Source organism: Saprolegnia diclina (assembly GCF_000281045.1).
Source record: "Saprolegnia diclina VS20 unplaced genomic scaffold supercont1.19, whole genome shotgun sequence".
Taxonomy (NCBI): domain Eukaryota; phylum Oomycota; class Saprolegniomycetes; order Saprolegniales; family Saprolegniaceae; genus Saprolegnia; species Saprolegnia diclina.
The window spans coordinates 427,793-452,960 of record NW_008246086.1 but is presented as its reverse complement, the minus strand read 5'-3'; the positions used below and the strand labels follow the sequence as shown (position 1 = coordinate 452,960).

The 25,168-nt window shown below is 59.6% G+C and overlaps 11 protein-coding genes across 11 annotated transcripts; 5 read left to right on the top strand and 6 right to left on the bottom strand.

The window, feature by feature from the left end:
* The first annotated feature begins 539 nt into the window (after positions 1 to 539).
* On the top strand, positions 540 to 1,134 carry SDRG_06935 (hypothetical protein). The gene has a single exon (XM_008612746.1). The coding sequence runs from the start codon at positions 625 to 627 to the stop codon at positions 991 to 993; it is 369 nt and encodes a 122-aa protein (XP_008610968.1). The 5' UTR covers positions 540 to 624; the 3' UTR covers positions 994 to 1,134.
* An 88-nt stretch (positions 1,135 to 1,222) lies between these two features.
* Positions 1,223 to 4,214, top strand: SDRG_06934 (hypothetical protein). Its single transcript, XM_008612745.1, has one exon. It carries the CDS (start codon positions 1,242 to 1,244, stop codon positions 4,134 to 4,136), a length of 2,895 nt encoding a protein of 964 aa, XP_008610967.1. The 5' UTR covers positions 1,223 to 1,241; the 3' UTR covers positions 4,137 to 4,214.
* Positions 4,215 to 4,463: 249 nt separating this feature from the next.
* Positions 4,464 to 5,975, bottom strand: SDRG_06933 (queuine tRNA-ribosyltransferase). Its single transcript, XM_008612744.1, has 3 exons — positions 5,647 to 5,975; positions 5,173 to 5,597; positions 4,464 to 5,120 (listed from the first exon to the last, which is right to left on the bottom strand). Exons 1-3 carry the CDS (start codon positions 5,948 to 5,950, stop codon positions 4,521 to 4,523), a joined length of 1,329 nt encoding a protein of 442 aa, XP_008610966.1. The 5' UTR covers positions 5,951 to 5,975; the 3' UTR covers positions 4,464 to 4,520.
* A 262-nt stretch (positions 5,976 to 6,237) lies between these two features.
* Positions 6,238 to 8,119, bottom strand: SDRG_06932 (AGC protein kinase; the record flags this gene model as incomplete). Its single annotated transcript, XM_008612743.1, has 6 exons — positions 6,238 to 6,947; positions 6,994 to 7,046; positions 7,087 to 7,270; positions 7,315 to 7,578; positions 7,694 to 7,928; positions 7,973 to 8,119. 6 exons carry the CDS (start codon positions 8,117 to 8,119, stop codon positions 6,319 to 6,321), a joined length of 1,512 nt encoding a protein of 503 aa, XP_008610965.1. The 3' UTR covers positions 6,238 to 6,318.
* Positions 8,120 to 8,977: 858 nt separating this feature from the next.
* Positions 8,978 to 10,972, top strand: SDRG_06931 (TKL protein kinase). Its single transcript, XM_008612742.1, has one exon. It carries the CDS (start codon positions 9,018 to 9,020, stop codon positions 10,920 to 10,922), a length of 1,905 nt encoding a protein of 634 aa, XP_008610964.1. The 5' UTR covers positions 8,978 to 9,017; the 3' UTR covers positions 10,923 to 10,972.
* Positions 10,973 to 11,787: 815 nt separating this feature from the next.
* On the top strand, positions 11,788 to 12,575 carry SDRG_06930 (hypothetical protein). Its single transcript, XM_008612741.1, has 4 exons — positions 11,788 to 11,896; positions 11,943 to 12,019; positions 12,073 to 12,208; positions 12,255 to 12,575. Exons 1-4 carry the CDS (start codon positions 11,816 to 11,818, stop codon positions 12,519 to 12,521), a joined length of 561 nt encoding a protein of 186 aa, XP_008610963.1. The 5' UTR covers positions 11,788 to 11,815; the 3' UTR covers positions 12,522 to 12,575.
* Positions 12,383 to 13,802, bottom strand: SDRG_06929 (serine/threonine-protein phosphatase PP1). Its single transcript, XM_008612740.1, has 3 exons — positions 13,475 to 13,802; positions 13,268 to 13,413; positions 12,383 to 13,218 (listed from the first exon to the last, which is right to left on the bottom strand). The coding sequence occupies exons 1-3, from the start codon at positions 13,789 to 13,791 to the stop codon at positions 12,662 to 12,664; spliced, it is 1,020 nt and encodes a 339-aa protein (XP_008610962.1). The 5' UTR covers positions 13,792 to 13,802; the 3' UTR covers positions 12,383 to 12,661.
* A 188-nt stretch (positions 13,803 to 13,990) lies between these two features.
* On the bottom strand, positions 13,991 to 15,341 carry SDRG_06928 (hypothetical protein). The gene is made up of 6 exons (XM_008612739.1): positions 15,166 to 15,341; positions 14,935 to 15,125; positions 14,736 to 14,883; positions 14,604 to 14,684; positions 14,465 to 14,550; positions 13,991 to 14,418 (listed from the first exon to the last, which is right to left on the bottom strand). The coding sequence occupies exons 1-6, from the start codon at positions 15,278 to 15,280 to the stop codon at positions 14,098 to 14,100; spliced, it is 942 nt and encodes a 313-aa protein (XP_008610961.1). The 5' UTR covers positions 15,281 to 15,341; the 3' UTR covers positions 13,991 to 14,097.
* Positions 15,342 to 16,094: 753 nt separating this feature from the next.
* SDRG_06927 (hypothetical protein) lies at positions 16,095 to 19,481 on the bottom strand. The gene is made up of 17 exons (XM_008612738.1): positions 19,450 to 19,481; positions 19,329 to 19,397; positions 19,217 to 19,284; positions 19,084 to 19,163; positions 18,970 to 19,035; positions 18,778 to 18,929; positions 18,614 to 18,714; positions 18,404 to 18,563; positions 18,298 to 18,357; positions 17,809 to 18,255; positions 17,672 to 17,758; positions 17,411 to 17,612; positions 17,162 to 17,369; positions 17,040 to 17,113; positions 16,893 to 16,992; positions 16,550 to 16,849; positions 16,095 to 16,501 (listed from the first exon to the last, which is right to left on the bottom strand). The coding sequence occupies exons 1-17, from the start codon at positions 19,464 to 19,466 to the stop codon at positions 16,149 to 16,151; spliced, it is 2,544 nt and encodes an 847-aa protein (XP_008610960.1). The 5' UTR covers positions 19,467 to 19,481; the 3' UTR covers positions 16,095 to 16,148.
* A 141-nt stretch (positions 19,482 to 19,622) lies between these two features.
* Positions 19,623 to 23,078, bottom strand: SDRG_06926 (hypothetical protein). The gene is made up of 3 exons (XM_008612737.1): positions 19,977 to 23,078; positions 19,856 to 19,933; positions 19,623 to 19,811 (listed from the first exon to the last, which is right to left on the bottom strand). Exons 1-3 carry the CDS (start codon positions 23,059 to 23,061, stop codon positions 19,687 to 19,689), a joined length of 3,288 nt encoding a protein of 1,095 aa, XP_008610959.1. The 5' UTR covers positions 23,062 to 23,078; the 3' UTR covers positions 19,623 to 19,686.
* Positions 23,079 to 23,368: 290 nt separating this feature from the next.
* On the top strand, positions 23,369 to 24,960 carry SDRG_06925 (hypothetical protein). Its single transcript, XM_008612736.1, has 6 exons — positions 23,369 to 23,665; positions 23,722 to 23,902; positions 23,948 to 24,016; positions 24,065 to 24,196; positions 24,257 to 24,439; positions 24,487 to 24,960. Exons 1-6 carry the CDS (start codon positions 23,400 to 23,402, stop codon positions 24,913 to 24,915), a joined length of 1,260 nt encoding a protein of 419 aa, XP_008610958.1. The 5' UTR covers positions 23,369 to 23,399; the 3' UTR covers positions 24,916 to 24,960.
* The last annotated feature ends 208 nt before the right edge of the window (positions 24,961 to 25,168 follow it).

Sequence of the window (25,168 nt, the reverse complement as noted above, 5' to 3'; positions counted from 1 at the left end):
CGGTAGCCGCTTCGATGCGCAACACGCGCCAGACCCGTGCTTACTTGCTCGTCGACCCGATCGCGCTCCACACATACGAGTGCATATCGCTAATGGGCTTCCACCACGTACAGTGCACGACACTGCGCAAAGGTGCATACGCGGCTGCCCAGCGCACTGCAAGAATCACAATCTCTACTTCGACCTGCGATGTCTTTGGCTGGAGCTCCTACATCCGCATCCGTCCGGACGAGCGCTGTCTGGGGTGGCGGGAAAAGCCACCCAAGAAGAAGCCGCCAGTCCAAAATTTATCGCCCTGTCCAGAGCCACAGTGGCCCTCCACTAGTAGTGTAGTACACAGTAGCCTGGGTATGATAGGCGCTATCCAGCCACTTTCTCAGCCTCGTGGTATACTCCTCGCTGGGTGCACAGGGTCCGACCTACCGGCCATCGAAGGCTTGAGGCTCGACGTCCGAGGTGGGGCCGTTGGCAAGGCGTGTCCCAACGGCACCGGCGTCGCGTTCGTTCATTGGTGCACGCCCTTGTGCCCAACCGTCCCAACTTGAGGTACTACAGTTCGATTGGAAGCCTCGCGGTGCGACGACGCCTCTCAGAAAGAGTCTGGTTCGACGCACACGAGGTCGGATGAATCTGGTCGGGCCCTTTCTGGCGGCACTGCCAGAGGACCTCAGCGCCATGATCGTGGCGGCTGTGCTCTGCGCGTCGCTGCTGCTCACGCTGGCCATTCTGCAGCAAGGCGCTCGAACCTCAATATTCCAAGACGGCTTGATCTTCTTCAGGCCAGTGTGCCACGTGGCAGCCGATCACATTGACGCCGCGACAGACGACACCGACGCAGCGGAGATCCCAATGACAACAAGCAACCGCACACCACCAGGTTCGATCGGTGCCCAGTTGGTACTGGCGTCGCACCTCCCGGCGCTCACGCTGCTTCTCTCGCTCGTCGCCGTCGCCGGTGCGGTCGTCGTCGCGACGACGACGACAACTCGGTGATCTCGTGCGATGCCGAGTGTATATAAATCTGGGATATGAACTCGGCGGCGGCAGGTGGTCGGCCGAACCTATACTTTAGACAAGTTGTTGCAATGAAAATTTACGGGGAATTCCCGATCTGCGACGGTTGCCCATCATTCCGGATACTTGACCATACAAACCCTATATCAAGCCACGACAACATCCGGATGATGGCCATCAATGACAAGCTGCCTCACTGTGGCAGAGGGCTCGTCGGCGACGTGCAGATGGTCGTGCCATCCACTGCGAATTTTCATCGGCTGCTGCCCCAACTCTACGCGCCTGAGCCCTGCTGCTGCAGACGTCCGCCACCACCACGAGCCACGCATGCCCAGTATCCATATACAGTCCTTTGGGGCAGTCCAAGTACCAGTCGCGTACACGTGATGCCACCCAAGCGCCCGACCGAGGCCAGCGGCCGCCGCTATGCACCGCCTGCCGCGCGCCCGTCCAACAACCCCAACAACACCAAGCCGCGCGGGCCGCGGAAAGGCGTGAGCAGCCGTGCGTCCAACGTGCCGTCCGCCGCCTCGTCGTACGAGTACGACTACGAGTACAACATGATGCCGATGATGCAAGCGCCGCCCAAGTCGCAGCCGACCTTCCTCTCCAACATCGCGCCCATCTCGGCCAAGGAGGCGAGCATGAAGGGCTCGAACGCGATGCAGCTCTTGCTGCAGAGCACGTCCTTTACGATCGACGACGCCTTCCGCGCCATTGAGCGCGCCATCCAAGCTGAGAACGAAGGCCGGTTCCGCGAAGCGCTCAAGCACTTTTTGGACGGTGGCGAGATGATTGTGACGGCCGCGGAGAAGGAAGCGTCTCAGAAAGTCCGCAACCTCCTGCTCCACAAAGGCAAGGAGGTTCTCGAGTGGGCCGAGCACCTTGCCGAGTGGATCGAGCGCTACAACACGTCGACGCCGCCCGTCCGCATCGCCAAGCCAATGGCCGTCGAAGTCACGTACGACCGCACAATGAACTCGCCGGACCTCGACGAGACCGAAGCGCGCATGATGTTTTACACGCCGGTGTGCTCGGGCCCGAAAGCGTTTACGGAGACTGGGTACCGACTCCAGTGCATCCAGAGCGGCCGCCGGCCGCGGCTCATGGTCGTCATCACCATGTACAACGAAGATGAGAACGAGCTTCGGTCGACGCTGCGCAAGGTGTGCAACAACGTCCTGTACCTCAAGCAGCACAGCCTCCCGGGCTACGAAGGCGACGATGCGTGGAAGCAGGTGCTCGTCGTCGTCGTCTCGGACGGCCGGACCAAAGCCAACAAGGGCACGCTCGAGTGGCTCTCGAACGTCGGCTTGTACGACGAAGACGTCATGAACATCACGTCCACCGGCGTGAAGGTGCAGTGCCACCTCTTTGAGCACTCGCTTCAAATGACCAAGGAGAACTCGATCCGGTTCCCGCCGCTTCAAGTCGCGTTTGCACTGAAGGAGAACAACGCGGGGAAGCTCGACTCGCACCTCTGGTACTTTGACGCGTTTGCCGAGCAGATCATGCCCGACTACACGGTGCTCCTCGATGTGGGCACGATGCCGACCAAGTCGTCGTTCTACAAGCTCCTCACCGCGCTCGAAATCAACGCGCAGATCGGCGGTGTCTGCGGTGAAATCGCCGTCGACAAGCCGTTGCCCAACATGTGCAACTGGGTCATCGCCGCGCAGCACTTTGAGTACAAGATCTCCAACATCCTCGACAAGTCGCTCGAGTCGTGCTTTGGCTTCATCTCGGTGCTGCCCGGTGCGTTCTCCGCCTACCGGTACAAGGCGATCCGCGGTGCGCCATTGCAGGCGTACTTTAAGAGTCTCACGACCGACATGGCCGAGCTCGGGCCGTTCGCCGGCAACATGTACCTCGCCGAAGATCGCATCCTGTGCTTCGAGCTGCTTGCGCGCAAAGACTGCAACTGGACGATGCACTACGTCAAGGACGCGATCGCGCGCACGGACGTGCCGACAAACTTGATCGACCTCGTGGGGCAGCGCCGGCGCTGGCTCAACGGGTCGTTCTTTGCGCTCGTGTTTGCGATTTTGAACTGGGGCCGCGTCTACACCGAGTCGAACCACTCGCTCACGCGCAAGCTCGCGCTCCTCGTGCAGTACATCTACAACATTCTCCAAGTGTTCTTCTCGTGGTTTTTGCCGGCCAACTTTTATCTCGCCTTGTACTTTGTCATCTTTCAAGGCTTCCGCGACAACCGCTGGAACTTTATCGACACGTCCGACTACCCAAAGTGGGTCCTCGACGGCCTTCCGACAGCGTTCAACGTCTTTTACGCGGTCACGGTCTTTACGCAAGTGACGATTGGGCTCGGCAATAAGCCCAAGCACGTCAAAGGCACGCATTACCTCATCTCGGTGCTCTTTGGCCTCCTCATGCTGCTCGCGTCCGCGGTTGCGATCGTCATCTTCATCACGTCGTCGAAAGACGTCACGGCCATTGTGCTTGCGGTGCTCATCCTTGGCACGTTCTTCATCGGGTCGGCATTGCACTGTGAAGTGCACCATATCGTGCTCACGTTCGTGCAGTACACGGCGCTCATGCCGAGCTTTGTCAACATCCTCATGGTCTACTCGTTCTGCAACTTGCACGACCTTAGCTGGGGCACGAAGGGCATCGACACGGGCCACGAGACGCACAAAGCCGAGGCCGTCGGCCAGTACAAGGACATCGTTGCGCGCCAAAAAGCGCTCGAAGCCAAGAAGGCCGAGGACGCGCGCAACCAAGACGAGCTCAAGAAGCGCTTCGACTCGTTCCGGTCCAACTTGCTGCTGGTGTGGGTCATGTCCAACATGTCGATGGTCATCATCTGCGTCAACACGGTCGGCGCCGACTCGTTCCTGCCGTTCTTGTACGCGTTTGTCGCGGCTTTCAACGGCATTCGGCTCCTCGGCTGCATCGGGTACCTCATCTACTACGCGCGGCAGTTCCTCCTCTTCAACACGCTCAGCGCCACCGGCGTCCTCCACAAGCGCCACGAAGCGCGCAAGCACAAGAAGGCCGAGGACCCGGACCCGATCGACATGGAACTCGGCACGTTCAACGAACCTGCGGGCTCCGAGATTGGTGTGCCCATGATGCAAGCGCCGTACAACCGCATGCGCTAGATCGATACTACTTTGATCGAATAGTACACTTAGACCAAGTTAGGATTAATCCAATGTACCATACCATTTTGCATGGGACCTCGCCGGCCTATCCTGGAGACTTGGATTGTTTGAGATCGGTCAAGAGGAGTGGATGGATAGACGTCCGACGCCACTTTGCACTTGGCGCCACTTTGCACTTGTTGAGAAATGACAATGGGACAGTCGTCAGCGCAACGATGCCGCAATGCGTTGTTCAATCCATCATCCACTATCCAAAGGCGATTCACTATCCACATGCTACTATCTTCTCGCCAGCAAGTCGTTGAATGCATTTCACTGGATACTTTGCGCTGTACGCATTGCCGAGCGTATACCTCGTTGAAGTTGCGCGTCTATACTTTACTAGATCTTATTGGCGAGAATGTCGGACCGGAAGCGCTCCATGAGCGACGTCATGTAGTAGAGGTTGTGCAGCGTCGCGAGCATCATGCCTGTGGGCTCGTGCGCCTTGAAGAGGTGGTGGATGTACGATACGCTGTGCTCCTTGCACGCGGGGCAGCGGCAGCTCTCGTCGATTGGGCCGTGGTGCGAGGCAAACTTGCCCTTGGTGACTTGGATGCGCCCGAGTGTCTTGGAAAAGACCGTGCCGTGGCGGCCCGCGCGCGTCGGGTAGCACGAGTCGAACGTATCAATGCCGAGCGGGACGCAGCCGTGGAGCGACGGCTCGTCCGCGATTCCGAGCAAGTGAATGGGCTTTTCGCGCGGGAGCTGCGGCGCCACGTACGTGAGCAGGTCCAGCATTTCGTCGCGGTTCTTGCCGATGCTGCCGCCGATCGCATGGCCGTCAAAGGGCAAGGACGCAATGTACTCGATGCTCTGCTTTCGGAGGTCGTAGTCGACGCCGCCGTGGATGACACCATACATGGCTTGGTTCTTAACGTTCTTGAGATGCTCGCGCAGACTTCGGGCCTCCCAGCGGTGCGTGCGCTTGACCGAGAGCGCCTAGTACGATGCCACGTCATCAGCCGTTTCAAAAATAAGAAACAAGTTGTACGAGCGCTTCGGGCGTAATGTGGTACGGCGGCAATTCATCAAACGGAATGATAATGTCGGCGCCGTACGCTTTTTGAATTTGGACGCTCGACTCGGGCGTCAGCGTCACCTTGCGCCCGTCCCGGTACGACTTGAAGTCGACGCCGTCTTCGCTGATCTTGGCGACCGTCGATGGTCCTTCGCGGTACTTGCCGCCGTGGCTGCGGCCCGCGCCCTTCATCGTCAGCTCTTCGTGTACCGAGCCATACGCGAGCGAAAACACTTGGAAGCCGCCGCTGTCGGTGATGAGCGGCCGCGTCCGGTTCATGTAGGTGTGCAAGCCACCGGCGCCGCCAATCACGTCCGGACCCGGCTGCAAGAGCAAATGGTACGAGTTGGCAAACATGAGCTGGACACCGGCCGCGTCGGCCTCGCGCTGCGTGACGCCTAATAAATTCTCGCAGTGAGCAAAGGGCAATGTGGAGAATAGGACGACCTTTGAGCGCAGCGTTGGTGCCGACGGGGACAAACCCTGGCGTGTCGATGACGCCGTGCGGCGTATGAATGCGCCCGACGCGCGCCCGCGACTTGGTCGACTCGTGCAGCACTTCAAAGCGAAAGAAATCGCGCGGCACGTACGGCGGGAACGTCGACGCCTCGGGCGGCGGGCCATAGTCGTGGTCCTTCTTGAAGCGAACCTTCTTGATCTTCTTGATCGAAGTCACCCCGTCGGCGCTCGTCGCTGCCGTCGACAGGTGCACCACCGAGCGGGCGCGGTTCGCCGCCAATGGTCGCCACATTGCCTATGCGGATGCGACAGGCGACCGTATCCGGTATTTGGCGACGCCGGCGTCGTGCGGGGCCGACAGGCCAGCATCGGGCAAGGACGTTGGTCGACGGCCAAAAGCACTGTCAACAATAATGGTGCATGTAGTACGTGGCGCGGGCAGGTGGACCCTTGGTGGCCTCCATGACGTGGCACTCGGAGAAACGTTCAGCTCAGACAGGCGGCATGTCGACACCACGATGCTGCGACTTCCCCGTCAATCACGACACGTTGGGCACCCAAGGACTGGTAGAGTACAGAGACAATATTGTGCGTGCAATGATCGACAAACAATAGACAATACGATGCACACATACGACGAGTAGATTCGAAACGTGATTGCTAAAACTGCGTCAGCGTCGAGCCACGCGTCGACTCGATGCCCATGTTGTTCATGTCGCTGGGCGTGTTGTACGTGAAGCCTTGGAACGTGATCGAGCCGCGGACGTCGGACGACCGGTTGTACGAGCCGCCCATGACGGTCGCGTCCGGCACCGAGTTGAGCTGCATCTTTGTAAACTCGGCCTCAAAGTTCTTGGTCTCTTCGAGGTTGATGTTGGCGCACGGGTTGAACGGCGGGGGCAGCTCCCGCGCGTAGAGCGCGTCCCAGTTGATGGCCGCAAAGAACGGGTGGACCTGAATGTCCTTGGCGCTCTTGTTGCCGAGGCGCTCGTTCGGGTTGCGATTCAAAAGACCGGCAATCAACGACTGCGCCGGCGCCGATACATAGTCGGGGAACGTCAACGGCGCGTTCCGGACGCGCTCAAAGAGCTTTTGGCGGTTGCGCGTGTACCACGGCGGGAGGCCCGTGAGCATCTCGTAGAGGACCATGCCGAGCGCCCACCAGTCGACCGACGTGCCGTGGCCGACGCGGTCGAGGATCTCCGGTGGGAGGTACTCGGGCGTGCCGCACATCGAGTTGGTGCCCTCTGCGCCGTCCGTGATGCCTTCCTTCGCCAAGCCAAAGTCGGCTACGCCCGTCGACATGAGACGCACGAGCTAGTACAAGGAACGTACCCAAGAGCACATGGCCCGTCGCGTCAAAGAGGATGTTTTCGGGCTTGAGGTCCCTACGCCTCGGTGAGCCCAATGCGATATACGACGGGCTACCGATAGACGACGCCGAGCTGGTGGAGGTGGTCGAGTGCGAGCACAATCTCAGCCGCGTAGAAGCTCGCCATGCTCTCGGAGAAGCGCTCCATGCGCGAGAGATGGAAGAAGAGCTCGCCGCCGGGGCAGTAGTCGATGACAAAGTAGAGCTTCTGCGCTGTCTGGAACGCGTAATGCAAGTGCACTAATGCGGTCGAATCAGAAATGGCAGAGGAGACATGGACGTACCAATGTACGGGTGCTTGGTGAGCCCGAGGACGCGGCGCTCGGTGCGCGTGTGCTCGACCTGGTTGCGTCGCTTGACGTTGGGCTTGCTCAACGTCTTCATCGCGTACAGCTTCTTCGAGTCCTTCTTCCGCACGAGCGTCACCTTGCCGTACGACCCCTTCCCAATGACTTTGAGCAGCTCGAAATCGTCGAGGCGCGTCTTGGGCGTGTTGTACAGCGTGATCTCGTCCTCCATGTTGGCCTCCTTGTCAAACTCGGCGCTGTCTTCGAGTTCGGACGACGCCTTTGAGACGTACTCGACCTTGGGCGCGGCCTGCGGCTTGGGCACACAGTTGGCGCTCGTGTCCGAGGGCGGCGTCGTCCGCGGCTCCTTCTACACATGCAGTGAGCGACGCCATAGAGATAGAAGAGAGCGGTCGTACGTGCTCGAGGAGGAAGACCTTGAGCGCTTCGCTGTTGTGCGGGTTCGGGTACGGCGACGTCGGATCCCACGCGCAGAGCTGCTGGAGCCACACGCTGAGCTCGAGCTGGCGCTTGTGCACAAACTCGGGGTTGAGGCTGCCAATAAACTTCTTGGGCGGCACGGCCGTGCACTTGTAGCCTTCCTTGACGAGCTACGCAGCGGCTAAATGGCATTTTCGAGCGCGACGAGCCATACCGTGTCGTGGAGCTCCTTGAACTCGTGGTACCGGTGCTTGACGACGTAGCTCATGTTGTCGATCTGGACTTCGAGGATGTACACCGTGTGCTTGGAGCCGCCCGAGCTCACAATCTCATGGCCCACGATCGCGTTGAACCGGACCATGCTCCTCCCGTCGTCTTGGCCCCTCGCTCCGATATTCGTTGTGGCAGCTCGAAATAGCCGGCAGCCGGCCTCCGGATACAACATCCGTATCCGGACCAAATAAAAATGGCGCCCTTCAACGTTGCAAATAAAAACTGTCTTTGAGGCTAGTCGACGTAGAGGCGGCGCTGCTTCAAGCTCGCACCCACGCTCGAAGGACTCGAGTCGGCGCCATCGACTAAAACAATTCTACTAAGACCCTTCTCGACGCGCAGCAGGTCGCAGTTACGCACGCGTGTGGCGCCAAGACATGACGACGTGCCCGTTCGTCCGTCCCTTCTACTCGTTCGATCGCTCTAAGCTTTCAATAAGCCAACGCTCAATATGTAATCCTTCACGCTACGAGGATATCACTCAACGCTGCAACACACGAGACGCTTGGCCACAGAATGACGAATGCAAATGCAGCGGCTCGTAGGAAGACGTGTCCAGTCAAGCTAAGCGACTACAAGTCGACGAGTCGATGCGGTGCCCAGCGACGATGGCGACGACGACGGCGACTGCAAGGCAAGTGAGTCATGCGGCCTGTCTTTCAGTATCAAGTTTGAGAGGTTTGGGCAAGCAAGAACGCGTGACGTGGTATTGAGAGATGGGTCCACAGGTCGACTGCCTGCGCCGTACTACACTGTAGTGCTGGTAATCTTCATAGTAAATACAAGTATAGTACCTTTTAGAGGAGGCTGTCGTCGTTGGCCGATGCTCGTCGGTGGGCAATGTCCGTGTGTGTGTGTGGTGCTTGGTGACGCGCCGGCGCAGAAGCCTGGCGACGCCAGCTGGTTTTCGGAAACGCTCCTGGCGCTTGGGAAACCTCTGAAAGTCGATACGTGCGAGCCAGCAGAAAGGCAGGACCGACGAAGCGATGCCCACGGACGACACGAGACGCATGTTCACGACGGCGACGCTCATCTGCCAGGTCGTGTCGACGGTCGCGGCCTCGTACATGCTCCTGCGCATCCGCCACACCACGGCCCTCTCGACCAAACTCATCTTCTACCGCGCGCTGAGCGACGTCGGCTTCTCGTTGACGGGCGCGATTGCCAACGTCCTCGCCTTGCGCAACGCGCCGCCGTCGTGGCCCATTGACGTCTTCCTCAAGGCGCCGCACTGGAGCCTCGAGATATCGTCCTTTCTCTGGTCGATCGCGCTCGCCTTGTACATCTTGTTTCGGCAGAACCAGCGCGGCGACTTCTCCATGATCTTTACGCACACAGCGATCTGGTCGCTCACGCTGCTCTACGCGGCCCTCGAGATTTACGCGCTCGAGTCCAGCTCCCAGCAGGTGCCTCTGATTGCACGTGTCGTCTGGGACACGCTCGCGCTCATCGCGCTCGTGACCGTCCTCTATGCGCTCTGCTCGTTCCGTGCACACAAGATTCGGTCCGGCCAGCTAGGGCAAAGCGTCGTCATGGGCAAGCTCCTCGGCTACATGCTCATCTTCCTAGCGTTCGTGACGCCGAATCTCACCAACGACGTGTGGTTCTTTGCCACCGGCGCGCCGACGCCGACGCCCGACGACGCGTTTGCCAACATCTCGTCGATCTTGTTTGCGCTCTGGCCGACTGGCAACTGCATCGTCTTTTTATCCAAAGTCAACTGCTACCGGCCGCCGACGCTCAAGGCAGACGAGGCCGCGCCGCCACTCTCGCCGACGCAAGAGCTGCACGGGCTCGAGATTGGCGAGAAGATTGGCCAAGGCCTCGCAGTTGTCTACCGCGGCAAGTGGCGTGGCGCGGTCGTCGCGGTCAAGATGAAGATGCTCCTCCTCGACAACAACCACGAAGCGCTTGACCCAGCGTTCTTGCACGAGTGCAACGTCGAGATCCAGCAAGAGGCCATTGTCATGAAGCGGCTCACGCACCCCAACATTGTGCTCTTCATGGAGGCTGGGTTCTACCAAGGCTCCATCTGTATCATCTCCGAGTACTGCGCGCGGGGGTCGCTCCGCGACGTGCTCTCCAATGCCTATGCACTCAACGGCCGCAGCATCATTTGGCCCATGAAGATCCGGCTTGCGCTCGGCCTCGCGTACGGGCTGCAGTACCTACACAACTCGCAGATGATCCATCGGGACCTCAAGAGCCCCAACATCCTTGTCGACGAGACGTGGCACGCCAAGATTGCCGACTTTGGTACGCTCCGCCTCGCCGAGATCGTCCGGAGCCAGAACCATCATGTCTCACCGGAAATGACCGGTCTTGTCGGCACGACCCGCTGGATGGCGCCCGAGGTCATCAAGGGCAACAAGCAGTACACGGAGAAGATTGATATTTATTCGCTGGGCGTCATTCTCTGGGAGCTCATTGACGGCCGGAAGCTGCCGTACGACGAGATTCGGTGGAACCACCAGATCGAAGCCGCGATTGTCCAAGGCAAGCGGCCGACGATCATCGCAAATTCGTGCCCACCGCGCTGGAAGGTGCTCGTCTCGATGTGTTGGCAAGTCGACCCGACGCAGCGGCCGACGATCGCGCAGCTCATTCGGTCGCTGCACCGCGTCGCAAAAGAGGACATCAAGGACGCTCTGCACAAGAACCTCCCGTTTGTCGGCAACCTCCAGCAAATGGACTGCGACTACATTTTGAAAAACACGCGCTGCGAGGTCGACATTGAGCCGCCGGGCACCTTGTACTTCAAGCGCACAGCCAGCGATGTGAGCCTCCTCTCGGCCACGAGCACGAATTCCCATCTCAAGCACATCCCGCTGCTGGAAGAGACAAATACGGGGCGGTCCGGCGGCAAGTCGAGTTTCTACGCCTTGGCCTAGGAAAGCTGTTATTATTTAATGCTACATGTGGTGTCGAGTATGCTCGCCGGTCCAAATGCCGATGTCGTTGGCGACCGAGCTGGTATGAGCAGGCCAGATGCGAGTCGCCCAACCGAGATCGCATCGCCCGACGGGTCGCTGATCGTGGCTGTCGAGCCACAGACCTTATGCGCTGCCTTGCGCTCGGCAACGCCACACGAGCACTCGGTCTGCATCGCAGTAGGGGTAGGTGAGAATGGCTCGAGTCTGTGTCGTTTGGTCGTAGTGCGCTACAGGGTTTGTCTTTTTCTAGATGACGAGTCGTTGGAGGTTGAAGGAAGCTCGACGCAGAGCTGCAACGGCGATACGAAAGGCGGCAGTGGACGCCGTGTCGGTACGAAGGTTCGGTCTCGAGGAAGATGAGTTGTGGGCGAGAACAGGCTCGGCTGCTGCATAGTACACGGCCAAGGCCAAGAGGCTTGGCTCTCGCGGGACAAAAGTTGTGTGAAGCAGGAGTGATGTAGGTGGTACCGCATCCAGCACCATCGACACTGTCTCGACAGCAACTGGGCGGCGCAGGAACAACGTTCGTCTCGGTCCTTTAGGGTTGTTCGGACGATGCTACGACGGCCTTCTCACTACGAGATGCACTTGCGCCGACCTCGGACATGGGAGCCAGGGATGAATTGGAGGGAGCTCGGATACGTGGCAGCTCCACACGTCGTTGCAGGCGACAGGAACCATCGCACAACGGGAATGCCCCATGCGTCGTGGCGTGCCACGTCATCCCAAACGTGAAATGTACGAACCCAAAACGACAAAAGCTCCGAAATTACGTATCTTCCGGATATGCTTCCGGATAAAACGCTCGATTCGAGAAATTTCCGCTTTGACGCGGCCGCTCATTTGGCAAGATGAGCGACGACGAAGCGAGCCCGGGGAAGCTCCATGACGGGTACCATGGCTGGTTCAAGTCGGTGGCTCGCACGGGCGAGGTAGTGCCATCACGCTTGGCACCATCATGGCTCATGGCCGCGCTAGGATTTTACGCCCAAGGTCATCTCGACGCCGGTCGTCGACAACGCCGTCGGGTCGGCATGGAACGCCGGTGGCACGTGGTTCGCCGCCTTATTGCATCCATAAGTCGTTGGCTCAATGGCGCATTGCGTAGGGAAGAAGTCGACAAGTCCGAGTGGGCGCGCGAGGCCTTGAAGCGCCACATCCTCGACGGGTTTGCATTTGACGACGCGAGCCATGCTCTCCGCGTCGTTGCCAAAGACATTGTCACGTGCACGGGCGAGACCAAGGTAGATGCATCATACCACGTGACATGCTCCTGTATCGCTCTTCTAGATTGTCTATAGCCGCGGCAAGAAGCGCTGTGGGTACGAGCTCGACGTCAAGTTTGCTTGGACGTGCACCGACGCCGATGGCGCCACAGCCAGCGGGCACGTCAAGCTCCACGATTTTGAAGACACGAACGGCGAAGACTACGAGATCCACGTCTCGTCGAGTGGCGGCTTGGACCTTGGCAAGAAGGGCGTCGACGCCATCAAGCGGTGGGAGCCGCGCCTGCGCCAGCTGCTCCAGGCCTGGAAGACCGAGCTGCTCCAGCAATGAACCATGAAATAAATCTAGTGCACATGGACGCTGGTCGTCCTGTCCTTTCTGCAATGGAAGCGTGACACACGCTGCGTCATCCAAGTCAGCATATATAAGTGGCATAGAAGCGAAGCTAGCATCGACTGGTGGTCTCGTCGTTACTTCCGCGGCGGCGTTGCGGGCCGCTGCGCGCCGGCGCCGCCCATGCCCTGGTATGCAAAGCGCTGCTTCTTCTCCGCCGGCTTGAGGATCTGGAACGAGCACATGAGCGACTCGTCGACCGACATCATGGCGCCGGCATTGTCAAACTCGCCGCAGTAGTTGGGCGCCGAGAAGAGCGTCACGAGCTGGCGCTTGGCAAAGAACTCGTAGCCGTCTTCGACGACTTGGTGCGCGCGGCAGATGAGGTCGAGGTCGTGGCGCTTGAGAAACTGACTAACAATATCGGGGCCAAACGTAAACGAGACGCCGCGGTCGTTCTCGCCCCAGCCGAGAATGTCCTTCTCCGGGTCCGACCAGAGCAGATCGCAGAGAAGACCCGTGTCGGGCACGTCCGTCGGGCGCACAAAGCGCTTGATCTGTTCCATTTGGCTGAGCTCGGGCGAGAGGCCGCCGTGCATGCAAAAGATCTTTTCGTCCACGATCGCCGCGACCGGGAGGCAGTTGAAGCAGTCGGTGAACGTCTTCCAGAGCTTGATGTTGTAGCGGCGTTTGCCTACATTTGCCATCAGATCTTATTGCGCCTTCTCTCCCAGCGCGCATACATTCGTCGTAAAAGCCGTAGATGCGGTTGATCGACGCGCATTCGTGGTTGCCGCGCAAGATGAAAAAGTTCTCCGGGTACTTGATCTTGTACGCGAGGAGGAGGCAGATGGTCTCGAGGCTCTGCTTGCCGCGGTCGACATAGTCCCTACGATGGTCGTTAGCATTCGTTTCGCCGACCACAAACGCGTTTCGCCGCATGGGCGTACCCGAGGAAGAGGTAGTTGGCGTCCGGCGGGAAGCCGCCATACTCGAATAGCCGAAGCAGGTCGTAGTACTGGCCATGGATGTCGCCGCAGATCTTGATGGGCGCCTCGAGCTCGACAAGGATCGGCTGCGAGAGGAAGATCTCGCGCGAGTGGAGGCAGAGCGCGCGGATCTCGCTCTCGAGGAGGTTGACCTGCTTGCCGGGGCGGGCGCCACGTACGCTCAGGAGCTTGTCGATGATGCCATCGACGTCGATGGGTTCGAGGGCCGACGCCATGCTTCGTGTAGCGGCAAACGAAAAATGTGAGTGGTGGCACATGACAGAGCCAGTGACCGACCGCTGCGTTTATACTATTGCGCACCCCGATCTTGCATTTTGTATAGAGATTTAAACTTTGGCTATTAAATACCGACCACCCGGCCCTGGCCGTATTAAAAAAAGACGGTTCTTCAACCCCACATACACTTGCTGTTTGTATGCGCTCGACGGCAAAGCACGTGCTTTAAAAAAAAGTCCGACCCCCCGCCCGGTTCTTTAATTCATTTAAATGGGCGCCTGTTTATTTTATTACCCGCTCTATTTATATGGCCCGATGACGTGGCGCCATCGCAACGAAGTGTGAGCTTAGGCCAGTGCGTTTTCGTGCGGGAGGCAGTGCGGGAGCGCGTCGGCCGCCGCCAGCCCGCTCTTGATGTACTCGTAGCAGAAGAACGTGATGGCGCACTGCGGCAGAATCCGCAGCGTGTTGACGTGGAAGCCAGCGTAGAGCGCACGCACACCTTCCTTGCGCGCGATCTTGGCCATGGCATCGAGAAAGTGCTTGTACTCGCTGTGGCGCCCGACAGTGTCCTGCATGCGCACGCGAACGACGTCGCCAGGGTACGCAAAGCACGACGCGATCGTCTTGGACACGATCGCCGAGAGGACGACACCGGAGGCCGATGGCTACACGTCGCAGGCGTCACGGCGAGAAGGCAGTAGAGGGTAGTACCTTGTCGTTCTCGACACCTTCGGCTGCAGCGATACGCGCCTTCATGGATTCGTAGACTGGAAACTGGATGCCGTAGCTGAGGATACCTAGGTGGTCATGACGTGGCCACTCGAGTCGCTAAAATCGTATATTCACATACCAACTGCCGACGCGGAGAGACCCTTGTAGAATGCGCCGAGCCCTTCGGTGCGGTAGATCGACACGATCGTGGACCGCAGCGCTACGTTTGCATCTCATTATGAGTACCTCGAGAGACCAGGACACATGCTACTCGAGTACGAGTCACGCCCGTGCGAGGCCGCAAGCTGGTGCATGTGCTGCGTCTGCATGCGCGTGCGGAGGAACCAGAGCGGGTACGTGACCGTGTCAATGGCCGTGCCTGCGATCGTCGCCGACGCGGCTTGCACGATGAGCGGGCTCTATTCAAAGAATCGCGTGAGAGAGGAGGCGCCTGTCGTGAAGCTGCGTACGTTGCTCAATGCGGTCGTGTTGAACTGCGCTTTGACCCACTCGTACGTCGGAAAGTAGAGCGAAAAGTACACGGGGAAGCTCAGCATCGCCGCCGAGTAGCCGCGGTACATGCCACGGACACCCTCTTCGACGTAGATCGTGTGCACGCTGCGGAAGATGCCATTGTACTTGCTAAACGCCAAGACGCCGCCTGCCGCGACATGAGCCATTGGAGACGGGACGCCATGTACCTTGGGCCTGGATGCGCGTCTTGGCGACGTCCAGCGGGCAGCACATGCTGGCCGTGACGGAGCCCGCGATTGCGCCCGCGATCATGTCGTGGCGGTTCTTCTCCAGCGAGAGCATCTCGATCCTCTCGCAGCGGCGTCTTGGGAAGTGTCGAGATGGTCGATGTGGCTGGCGGCGCCGATCTGATTGGCGGAGAAATATCCGTATCCGGATGCGATGGCCATCATCAGCCGGATACGGGACAATCGGACGCGAAAAAAACGGCTGCGTTTGATTGCTCTGCGGACAACCTGTCGTGTCATGACCTGACGATTTCGTGGCCTTGCACGTCCACGTGGGGGGTCCATAGTCCTCCTCGTACTGTAGGCTACGCATAGTCCTCCTCGTACTGTAGGCTAGCTGAGCGGTCGTAGTCCATCGTAGCACCGTCTACGAACGCACATCGGCTTTGAAGGGACTCGAGTAGCTTCGCTTTTTGAGGTATCCCGACGTAGCTCCCGGTCGTATCTTGTATAGCTGTGGGAGTGTAGCACGATGCCCCGTGCGGCGACTGTTTCTATCGCCTGCCGCCTCGGTAGCGACCGAACCCAAGTGAACATGACGCATTCAAGCGCTGACAGGGCACTCTTGGTAGCCAGTCCGTGCAACCGAGCGCTCGAATCGCGTCACATTCAGCGCATGCGACATGCCGAGCTATCGCGCAAGCACGTCGCCGACCCACGACATACGACGTTTTATCGTCGGCCTCGTCCGGCCGTCGGTTCAAAGGGCAGCTGAGCGTCAAGTCCCTGCTCCGCACCGGCTACAAAACGCTTCGTGAGACCCCAACCCTAGTTGCTGACGTTGCCTAAGCACGCAACGCAACGCCAAAGGTGAAAAGTCGCGCTATGCAACGATCACCGTATCCCTTGTCCGACCGCTTGACGTAGTAGAGCAAAGACATCAGCATCTGTGTACATTGACTGAATGAAGAAGGAAGAAAAGACTACGGAAGCCAGGCCGGGCCTCGAATCGCACACTCGACCCGCAAAAAGCTCTCCTTGAGGTCCCCTGCCATGACCTCGGCCGTTGCTTGGAGCGGTCCGCCGTCGGCAGTCGCAAAATGCTGCAGGCACATTTGGAGACGCTCGGCGCGCTCGAGGAATTGACCTTCAGCGACGCCATAGTCTTTTGGCTCGAGGCCACCGCTGGCGTCCGAGACCAACGCCTTCTTCTCGACGCAAACGGTCGCAAGCCACTGCCCGCGATGCCACCATGCGACTTGGCGCGCGGCCAAAAAATGCAGTCGCGCCGCGCACGCGCTCTTGGCGACCATGACAAGCCCGAGCAAGAAGCGCTCTAGAGACAGAGAGAGGTGTTTCGTGTCGGCCACCACTGGCGCCGCACCTGCCATCGTGTCGATCGAGAGCTCAAACGGGTCGGGCAGCGGCGCGGCCGACGGAAAGAGACACGCGAATGCTTGGTTGGCGGCGGCGTCGGTCCCGGCCCCCGAGATCTTGCCTTCTTTGACTTGCGCGAGCCAGCTCTGGACGTCCGATGCGTGGCCGTGGAGCCCCAGCGGACACGCAGCCACCTGGCTGGACAAGGCGACCCACCGCGCTTGGTACTCTTTGAACTCGACCGCCAACTCCATGGCACTCGCGTCCGCGTCACCGAGCTGGCGACGAAGAGTGCCCATGACCTCCTCTACCCACTCCCGTCATTCCCCATCACGACACAAGATCCGTACGGTTGCCCAGCTCGTCGTAGATGTCGACGGCTTGGAGCAGCGACTGGTACGTTTCTTGGGCGCGGTTCAACACGCTCAGCTTGGCATGGCAGCTGGCAATCTACGCGCGAGCTCTTCAGCATATGTTGCTCCTCAGAATCTTCGTACCCGACTCGCAATCGACGCCAAGAGCGTTGAGCGCTCGTGCTGTCGTAGCCGCGCCAGCAACTCGTCCGTGAGCCCTAACCCCATATGCAATGGCACGATAGACAATATCATCCACGGTATACATGGCATGTGCAGATCGTCCTTGAAGACGTGAGCAAAGAGCCCATCGGCGTCGACCGTGCTCCGCTCGGACGCATGCAGCGCCGCCCACACCTCCGACACGTTCGCTGCGCCAAAGAGGTGGTGCTCGGTCTTGAGAAGCAGCGCGACACCAATGCCAAACAGAATGCGCAGGCCTTGGGCAAAGACGAGGTCCCAAATACGAAGCACCTGCGCTCCTCAATCAAGTTGTCGATCATGCTGCGTCGTACCGTCGAGAGAGGGAGCTGTGTGGCGGTAAACACCGAGACGAACCAGCGCTGGACGAGTGCATCGAGCGGAAAGCAAAGCGTCTCCAAATGATAGCAGAGCGACGGCGCTTGGTCGTGCAATAGCGCTCGAAACACCGCTCCGTCGACAAGGAGCGCTGGCCGATACCCGTGAAAGTACCCCGGCAAGATGTGGTCGATCACGCTATACAGTGGCGGATGTTGATACTTTGATACTTTGGGATCGTACGTCGATCGCCCAACCTATTGACGACCCAGAACGCACTCTCTTCGTCGAGATACGCCAAGAGGAGGCACGTGACCCGCCATGGACACGGGTGGCAGTACGGTCTACGTAGCCGTCGTGAGTTGTACATGGTATCGCTAAACAACAGAACAACTTGTAGCGAGCCAGTGCGACGAGGAGGCGGCGGCGACTTGCGAGTTCCCACTCGGGCACGACCGCGTCGCTGGGATACGCCGACGGCTTTTTGCCACCGCGGTCGCTTGTCGGCACGTCGTCGTCCGTGTCGCTGCCTCGACGGGTCGGGTGCTTGGCGCCATGAACTGACAGCGCCTGGAGCCGGTCGAGCACCATGGCTTCGATCACCGCGTTCGTGGCTCTGTTCGTGTAGGCGTTGATCGGCGACCGCGCGGTGGCGGATGCGTGGGCGTCGTACGCGCCCGAGAAGCCCTTCCAGAGCGCACCCCGGAGCTCGTCTGGGATGCCGACGCGCAGCGCCGAGACCACCTCGGTCGTTTGGTCGTAGTTGTTGGACGTAAAGCACTGCTCGAGCTGCACGTACTTGGTTTCGGCGTGGCCTTGCAAGAGCAGCGACAGCCATTTCCTAGACCGATGCATTGATACGTTGATACAACAGCGCGCGTACTTGGCACTCGCCGACACACCCGCGACTCGATCCTTCTCGTCGTAAACTTGCAGCACAAACCTACCCCGTCGCTCAAGCGTCAACGCAGTTATAGACAATAGTGTACATTTTGGACGGCGGCGTCGCGATCCAAATGAGGCAGCTACCGTGTTCCAACGCGCGCGCCTTGGTGAGTTTGAAAAAGCCGGCTTCCTTCTTGGCGCGAAGAAGCGACTGCTGCTCGCCCGTGACGCGCACAGTCGGCGCATGCTTGACATCGACGCGTCCTACGACATTATGACGAAGTTGTACATTATCGCATATGGCATCGACGTACCTTGAAGCGTCGAGAGACTGTCGTCGTTGAAGTAGAGCAGGTCCCCGGACGCCAAGTAGACAAAAAAGTGTCGCTTCCAGTAGGCAATGATACTCTTGGGACTAACAAATTACAACATATAGTATCCACCACTATCCATGGATCGATTGGATAGTAGAAAGCACCTCTGCACCGTGCGCTCGCGCCGCTTGGAGAGATACCCGGCATGCAACACGTCGACAAGCGGATAGAAGGCTGAGAGCGCCCCGAGAAGCGCCAAACCGTCCTCTTGCGCCGACTCAACGTCGTGGTCGTTGAAGCCCAAGAGCCATACGTTCTAGGGTAGGCGTGCATACATATTCGTCACGTCGTCCTACCTCGGCCGTCAAGATGGCAAACTTGTGGTCGGACGACGAGGCCTCGCCAGGCGACGATGACCGTGCCTGTCGAACGCAGTTGGAAACGAGTTGCAGTGAGTGACGGCAAGAGACCTGCACAGCGTCCAAGTAGCAGACGCCTGTCGCGTCGGCGAGGGACATGACACCTTCCGGGTGGGTCGCCGTGGACGAGTCTACGAGGCATCATGCAATGAGCACGTCGATGGCATGACGGCAGAGATACGACCGTAGTAGCGCAGCTCCTTGGCGTCCGTGCCCTTTACAAACACAAAGTACCGACGCTGCCAGCGTTTGCTACATGCTGCGTCACGACCACGTTGCCACGCGGAGCTGCATACCTGAAGCGCCCGAGCTTGCGCAGCCAGCCGCGCCAAAGCACAACTGGTCCATCCACCGAGGGCGTGCTCCTACATAGTGGTGGCATCGGCCATGAGCCTCGCGGAGCATGCCACGTCGTACGTCGGCCGCATCAACATCTTGCTCGCCCAACGGCAATCCCAGATATGATAGAAAGCAAGCATTATCTAAGTGCTCATTTCACGGCCGGAGCGTTGCGTGGGTTTAGCCACATGACGTGGCACGCTCTCAGCCCTCTTTTAGAGCTTGGTGCTTTGGGATCTGCGACAAGAGTGTCCACAAGTACACAGACAATATCGCGTTTATAATTACGGCGAGATACTTGCAGAATCCATTCCACTAGGCAGTAATCTCGGCAGTGTAGTTGGCGGGTACGACGTAGAGCTCGGTGCGCTCGTCCACCGACACGATCCACTCGTTGGCATCGACGTGCAGCACTTCCATCTTGGGTAGCTTGAGATGTCCTACAGAGAGCATTAGTCTCCGCAAAAGGCCCTAGTCCTCGTACCCGACTGCATCGGGATCAAGCCAAAAGTGGATGTGAGCACTTCGCCCGGCAAGACGTCCTCCGAGCACTCCGTCACACCTAGCCACTGCATGCATCTCGTATCCAACGCATATATTCGTACCCGAGACGAGGAAGTCCGAGTCGTTCGAGAGCTTCACTTGGACCTTGAGCACGCCGGTGGTGTGGTTGGTCGTATGCAGACGCAGCGGGGCCAGGTGCCCTTCGCGGCCAAACGACGGGACATCGACGTCGACGCTCACTGGCGCGACGACAAACGTCATTGGCGGTAACGGCAGCGTCGACACGACCACGTCACCGGTTGCCCGACGCCATCGGACGCGGACGCACCCGACGCTCGTTTGCGCCAGCATCGCGCGGGGCACGAGCCGCAAAACAAGGCTGTGCTGGTCTCCGTCGCCAAGCTCAAAGCCGGTCGTGACGCCACCGACAAGGCTTTCGACAACAACGACGTCGGCCATCGACGCGTCGACCGAGAGAATCTCGAGCGGCATCTGCGCCACGCTCGAGAGGGTCGCGTACAAGTGCACGGGCCGCCCGACGGTCGCGACGGACGGCGCCAGCCGCGCGGTTGTTGGAAACGGTGCGTGCACGAGCGCGGTCAGTTGCAGTGGCGCCTTGCAGTTGAACGCAAAGCTCGCGTCAAGCGTCACAGTCACGCCGACCGCCGTCGTGTACTGGACCGTGATGTGCACTTGGAGCGAGCACGGCACGGCGCACTTGAGCCCGACTTGCAGCGTCTGCGTCGTCTGCGGCGCCATCGACGCAAGGGACAAGACACTTGTCGGCTGGCCAACGTCGTCGAGTGCCAGCGGCTCCTTGGTCGTCGCGTCGTAGAGCAAATGCGCATCGAGAAGCGTGGCGACCGATGGTTCACACACAATCTTGTACGTCGCGGTGTCCACGACATCGTCGAGCGACGACAAGATGAGCGCAACCGTCGTAAGGTCGTCGACGAGCACGTGCGTCGGCGAGTTGGGTGCGAGATCGAGACGCGCGTGGGCGCGCGGCTGCAGAATCGTCACAAAACTACCGACGTCGCCAACGTCGTCCGGCTCGTCGTACAGCAACTCGGTGGCTTTCGAGCGCTGGAAGCTCGGCGACCCGGCGCCCATGCCCATGCCGGGCACGACGCCGTCCCACGCGACGAGGCTGTTGCGGCGCTTGAGGATGTGCACGTTCGGCCGCGACGTCCGCGCGACCAAGATCAAGCTCTGGCCGCGTGGGTTCTCGAGCACGAAACGTACTTCGTGGCACTGCAGCATGGACGCGCCGTCCGGGAGGAGCGTCATGGTGAGCGACAAGGTCGTCGGCGCTTTGGACGGCAGCGTCAAGTCGCATTGGTCGCCGTGGACCAGCATCTGGTCGTACCGATCGTCGCTAAAGACGACCGCGATCTTGGTCATCGTCAGCGGTGCCGGCAACGACGACTCGAGCGTCAATGTCAGCGTCATACTGTCACAGACATACGCCTCGGCGCTGGCAAATTCGACGCCGCAGTAGATGACGGGTCGTGCCCGGTCGAGCGCGAGTTCGTAGGACGGTTCGGGTAGCACCTCGTCGTCGTTGGGCGTCATCCACGCGTGGACAAACCCGTCTTGGAGCGTGAGCCGCTCGGCGTGCGGCACAAACTCTTCGACTTTGGGCGAGAGCAGCTGCAGCGTGCAGTCGAGATACGCGAGCGTGTCGCGCTGGTAGAACGCGCAGAGGAGGAGTTGCTTGAGTACCTGCGAGACCTGCGCCCACCAGCGCTCTTGGCTGTACGCGACTTTAGCCCGGCTCAAATCGATGCGTGCTTGCGGATAGTCGTTGGCCGCGAGCCGCTCGATGCCCAACCGCAGCAAGAATCGGTTCTTGAGCCGGTGCCGAGGCATGTGGTTGCTCTGGTAGTGCACGAGGTACTGCGTCGCTAGCTCCAAGAGGCGGATCCCGAGGTGAGCTTGCGGTACACACGTTTCCAGCCGCGCGCGCCACTCGGGCAAAGTCGGACCGCTGCTGGCCAAACTCGGGTCGCCGCCCACAAAGGCGGAGGGGGTCACAACGACGCCGTCGGTAGTCGCCGACGGGTCAAAGCTCACGCCGAGCTTGGCCGCAGCCTTGCGGCGCCACGTCGCGTACTTGGCGGCCGCGCTAAAGTAGAGGTACGGTTCCTTGTACAGGTCCGACTCGACGCCGGCCGACGAAAGCTTGAGCGACTGCGCCTCCAAGAGGAGCTGGCCAAACACGTGGTACTGCCGCGAGACCCACGCCCAGTGCTCGTACGCGCGGTCGAGCGGGCCCACTGCGCGGCTAAAGGCCTTCATGTGTCGCTGGAGCTGGTCGATCGCGAGCTTGAGGTTGTGCGACGAAAAGATGTGGTGGTACACGAGCTTGAAGTGGAGAAACTCAGCGACCGCCTTGATCTGCGTGTGCGCGTCGGGCTCGGCGTCGTTGCTCGTCATGGGCATCGCGAGCAGTGCCTTGTACGCGCCTTCGTAGTGCTGTAGCATCTTGGCGGTATGGCGGCGGAACTCGTAGTAGTGTCCGACCTTGAAGCCATGGCGGACCGCGATCGCGCGCGACGGCTTCTTGGCCTTCTTGACGCGCTTGGCCTGCGTCTTGTAGTACTCGATCGCATGCTCGCGGATCGCGCGCTCGAGCTTGATGATCATGGGCGACGTGCGACTTGCCTCTTTCAGCAGATACACGCTCTTCGAGTCGAGCTCGGCGCGCTTCCGGAGGCTCGCGAGCCGCTCGTCCGCGTTGCCGCCGTTCGACGGCGGGCCATCGTCGAGCAGCTGCACGAGCACTAGCAAGATCTTGCAGTCGCGGCCCGCGAGGTTGCGCCGAAGATCCTCGACTTCGTCGCGGATGACGGTTTCTTGGATCGCCCAGTCGCGCTGCGCGAGGCGCGGCTCGAACGCGTAGAAGAGGAGGACAAGCGACGGCAGCAGCTCGTGGTGCTTCTTGAGCCAGCGCGTCTTGAGGATACCAGTCTTGGCCGGCGCCTTGGCCATCTCGGTCTTTTCCTTCTTGGCCGGGAACACAAAGCGGTGCTCGTAGCTGGCGCTTGTCAAGTGAATGCGCGGAATGAACTCGTCATTGACCGAGCGCAGCACCGGGAGGATGCGCGTCTGGATGTCCTTGGGCCCGAGCGCAGCCACGAGCGGGCAAGGGACCTCGCGCAGCTCCGACGGGTACGCTTCCATGGCGATCACAAGTCAGCTTGGCCGCCGGATACACCGCCTCGGCCCTCGTATCCGGACATGCCAGCGCGCGTTGGGATTGGGCGATTGGGGCATCGCATTACCTTATCCGAGTACATCAACCTGCTTCCTCAACGGGAGCCAGCACCACGCAGCGTGCTTGGTAGAAGGCAGCGCTCTCTGTCTCAAGCCGCCGAGGTAGTTAGACTGTAGAATCGACTACTGCCCGCTCGCTGTTCCTGTCGACGCAACTTGGGCCCTGGCACGACTCGCACAAAAAGGCCAGCGTACTTGAATAAGAGAATCTATTCGGCAAACTCGGGCAACGGGCCAAGACACGAATGACCATGACCATGCGGCTGCTCGTGCTTCTCGCCGTCGGCGCGCAGGCGGCAGTGACGCTGACGTCGAGCCCACCAGCCGACTGCAATGCGTCGTCGACGTGCAAGTCGCTCACGTGTCTCCGCGGCTGGTGGATCGACCTCAAGGACAACCACATTGAGCTGGCCATCCTCGCCGGCGCGCTCGTCTTCCTTGCGTCCTTCTTGCCGCGCGTGCTGCTGCGGCTCGTCATCTTCATCCTCAAGAAGTTTCCATTTCTGCGCGAGTAGGCCCACCTACCGATGTCGTCGAGGTGAGCTCATGCGCCGACGACGGTGCTAGGGTCATTGAGGACTACGAGGCCCATTGCATTTGGTCGACGACGTACTTACTGTGCAGCACGCTCATTTGGGGCGCGCTCACAGTCAGCAAGCTCTCTCAGTTTCTGTGCCGGATCCACATTTACGTTTGGGGCCTCTTCTTCCTCCTCTGGCTCTACTACGTCTTTGTGGTTGTCGACAAGGTAGCGATGCCAGAGGTCTCTTGCAGCTTCGTTATCGACCTTTAGTTTGCAGTCCGCAAGTTTGGCGGCAAAGGTGAGAGCTCCAAGAACGTCGTCATCTCCGAGTCGATCAAGGTACGACGTAGCGTCGCGTGTCTTGATGCCGGAAGACGTTTGGTGTAGCTCCTTCGCCTGCTCGTGATGGTCATTGCAGCCATGTACATTTACCTCCAGATGTGGCAAGACCAGACGCTGCTCAAGTACTCGTTTCTGGGCATGATTGGTGGTGCCATCGCGCTTGGCTTTGTGGGCGCGGTAGGCTCTCCCATTTCAAATGTCCGATTTTCAGATCTGGATTCTGAGCGCGCAGTGTAGACGCACAATGCGGTTGGCGGCCTCTACCTCGTGCTCAACGCACCCTTCAAAGTCGACCAATTCATCCAGATCGGCGCGGTGAAAGGCCACGTGAGCCGCGTTGCGCTGCGATACACGGTCGTCATTGGCCTCGACAGCACCAAGATCTTTATTCCCAACAGCTACTTTTTGTACAAACCTATGGTACAAATCTTGTACGATGTACAATATTGTCGTATGGATGTTACTAGGTCAACTATTCGCAAGCCCCAAAGCGCCAGCTGCAGATGGACATTGACGTTGATCCGCACACGAGCGTGGCTCTTCTCCAGCGCCTCATGACGGACCTCGAGCTCATGCTGCAGTCCCGTCATATGGGTCTGACGTCGCATGAAGACTACAATGGCGACGAGAAGACCAAACAGCTCTTCTTTGTGACGATGGAACAGCTCTACCGCGTCCGCCTCTACACGTTCACGGACGAACTCGATGCGAAGAAGCACGCGCTCATCAAGTCGGAGGTGTGGCTGGCGGCCATGGAGATCATGGACGACCTCGGCATCCGCATGAAGTCGCCGACCTCTGGCACTGCCTCGTTGCCAGCCAAAGGCAACACGCTCGACGACCATGTGCCGTTTGCCGCCGAGTTTGGGCTTCTCACCGGCGCGTCGTCGTTGTAGCAAGTGCTAATAACACAACCAACCCTTTGTATCAATGTATCGATGAGTCTCCATCGTTGCACCGGGGTGGATCACGGCGCGACAAGAGATAGAGCGTACAGGTGTCTTCTACGCAGAGAGTCGTTGCATGCACCAGAGACGGCTCCGCTTTCGACGCAGCGAGCCGTCGACCCCGACTCACTACCTCGAGTGACCTTGGTAGAGTCGACAAAGAAAGGAATTATTGCACCTGGCCTGGGACTACTGCCACTGG

Bases quoted from the DNA above. Each gene is read 5' to 3' on its own strand.
- SDRG_06935 (XM_008612746.1), top strand. From the start codon at position 625: ATGAATCTGGTCGGGCCCTTTCTGGCGGCACTGCCAGAGGACCTCAGC.
- SDRG_06934 (XM_008612745.1), top strand. From the start codon at position 1,242: ATGGTCGTGCCATCCACTGCGAATTTTCATCGGCTGCTGCCCCAACTC.
- SDRG_06933 (XM_008612744.1), bottom strand. From the start codon at position 5,950: ATGTGGCGACCATTGGCGGCGAACCGCGCCCGCTCGGTGGTGCACCTG. The intron at 5,598-5,646 runs GTCGTCCTATTC...AGAATTTATTAG, and splicing joins CACCAACGCTGCGCTCAAAG to GCGTCACGCAGCGCGAGGCC. The intron at 5,121-5,172 runs GTACAACTTGTT...GCATCGTACTAG, and splicing joins ACATTACGCCCGAAGCGCTC to GCGCTCTCGGTCAAGCGCAC.
- SDRG_06931 (XM_008612742.1), top strand. From the start codon at position 9,018: ATGCCCACGGACGACACGAGACGCATGTTCACGACGGCGACGCTCATC.
- SDRG_06930 (XM_008612741.1), top strand. From the start codon at position 11,816: ATGAGCGACGACGAAGCGAGCCCGGGGAAGCTCCATGACGGGTACCAT. The intron at 11,897-11,942 runs GTAGTGCCATCA...TGGCCGCGCTAG, and splicing joins CGGTGGCTCGCACGGGCGAG to GATTTTACGCCCAAGGTCAT. The intron at 12,209-12,254 runs GTAGATGCATCA...TCGCTCTTCTAG, and splicing joins CGTGCACGGGCGAGACCAAG to ATTGTCTATAGCCGCGGCAA.
- SDRG_06929 (XM_008612740.1), bottom strand. From the start codon at position 13,791: ATGTGCCACCACTCACATTTTTCGTTTGCCGCTACACGAAGCATGGCG. The intron at 13,414-13,474 runs GTACGCCCATGC...CGACCATCGTAG, and splicing joins GCCAACTACCTCTTCCTCGG to GGACTATGTCGACCGCGGCA. The intron at 13,219-13,267 runs GTATGCGCGCTG...TGGCAAATGTAG, and splicing joins CTACGGCTTTTACGACGAAT to GCAAACGCCGCTACAACATC.
- SDRG_06928 (XM_008612739.1), bottom strand. From the start codon at position 15,280: ATGCTCTCGCTGGAGAAGAACCGCCACGACATGATCGCGGGCGCAATC. The intron at 15,126-15,165 runs GTACATGGCGTC...ATGTCGCGGCAG, and splicing joins GACGCGCATCCAGGCCCAAG to GCGGCGTCTTGGCGTTTAGC. The intron at 14,884-14,934 runs GTACGCAGCTTC...TTCTTTGAATAG, and splicing joins ACACGACCGCATTGAGCAAC to AGCCCGCTCATCGTGCAAGC.
- SDRG_06927 (XM_008612738.1), bottom strand. The intron at 18,358-18,403 runs GTACACTATTGT...GCGACGGGGTAG, and splicing joins GCGACGCCGCCGTCCAAAAT to GTTTGTGCTGCAAGTTTACG. The intron at 17,114-17,161 runs GTATACCGTGGA...ATATGGGGTTAG, and splicing joins GGACGATCTGCACATGCCAT to GGCTCACGGACGAGTTGCTG.
- SDRG_06926 (XM_008612737.1), bottom strand. From the start codon at position 23,061: ATGGAAGCGTACCCGTCGGAGCTGCGCGAGGTCCCTTGCCCGCTCGTG. The intron at 19,934-19,976 runs GTACGAATATAT...TGCAGTGGCTAG, and splicing joins CTCGGACTTCCTCGTCTCGG to GTGTGACGGAGTGCTCGGAG. The intron at 19,812-19,855 runs GTACGAGGACTA...TGCTCTCTGTAG, and splicing joins CTTGATCCCGATGCAGTCGG to GACATCTCAAGCTACCCAAG.
- SDRG_06925 (XM_008612736.1), top strand. From the start codon at position 23,400: ATGACCATGACCATGCGGCTGCTCGTGCTTCTCGCCGTCGGCGCGCAG. The intron at 23,903-23,947 runs GTAGCGATGCCA...ATCGACCTTTAG, and splicing joins TCTTTGTGGTTGTCGACAAG to TTTGCAGTCCGCAAGTTTGG. The intron at 24,197-24,256 runs GTAGGCTCTCCC...CGCGCAGTGTAG, and splicing joins CGCTTGGCTTTGTGGGCGCG to ACGCACAATGCGGTTGGCGG.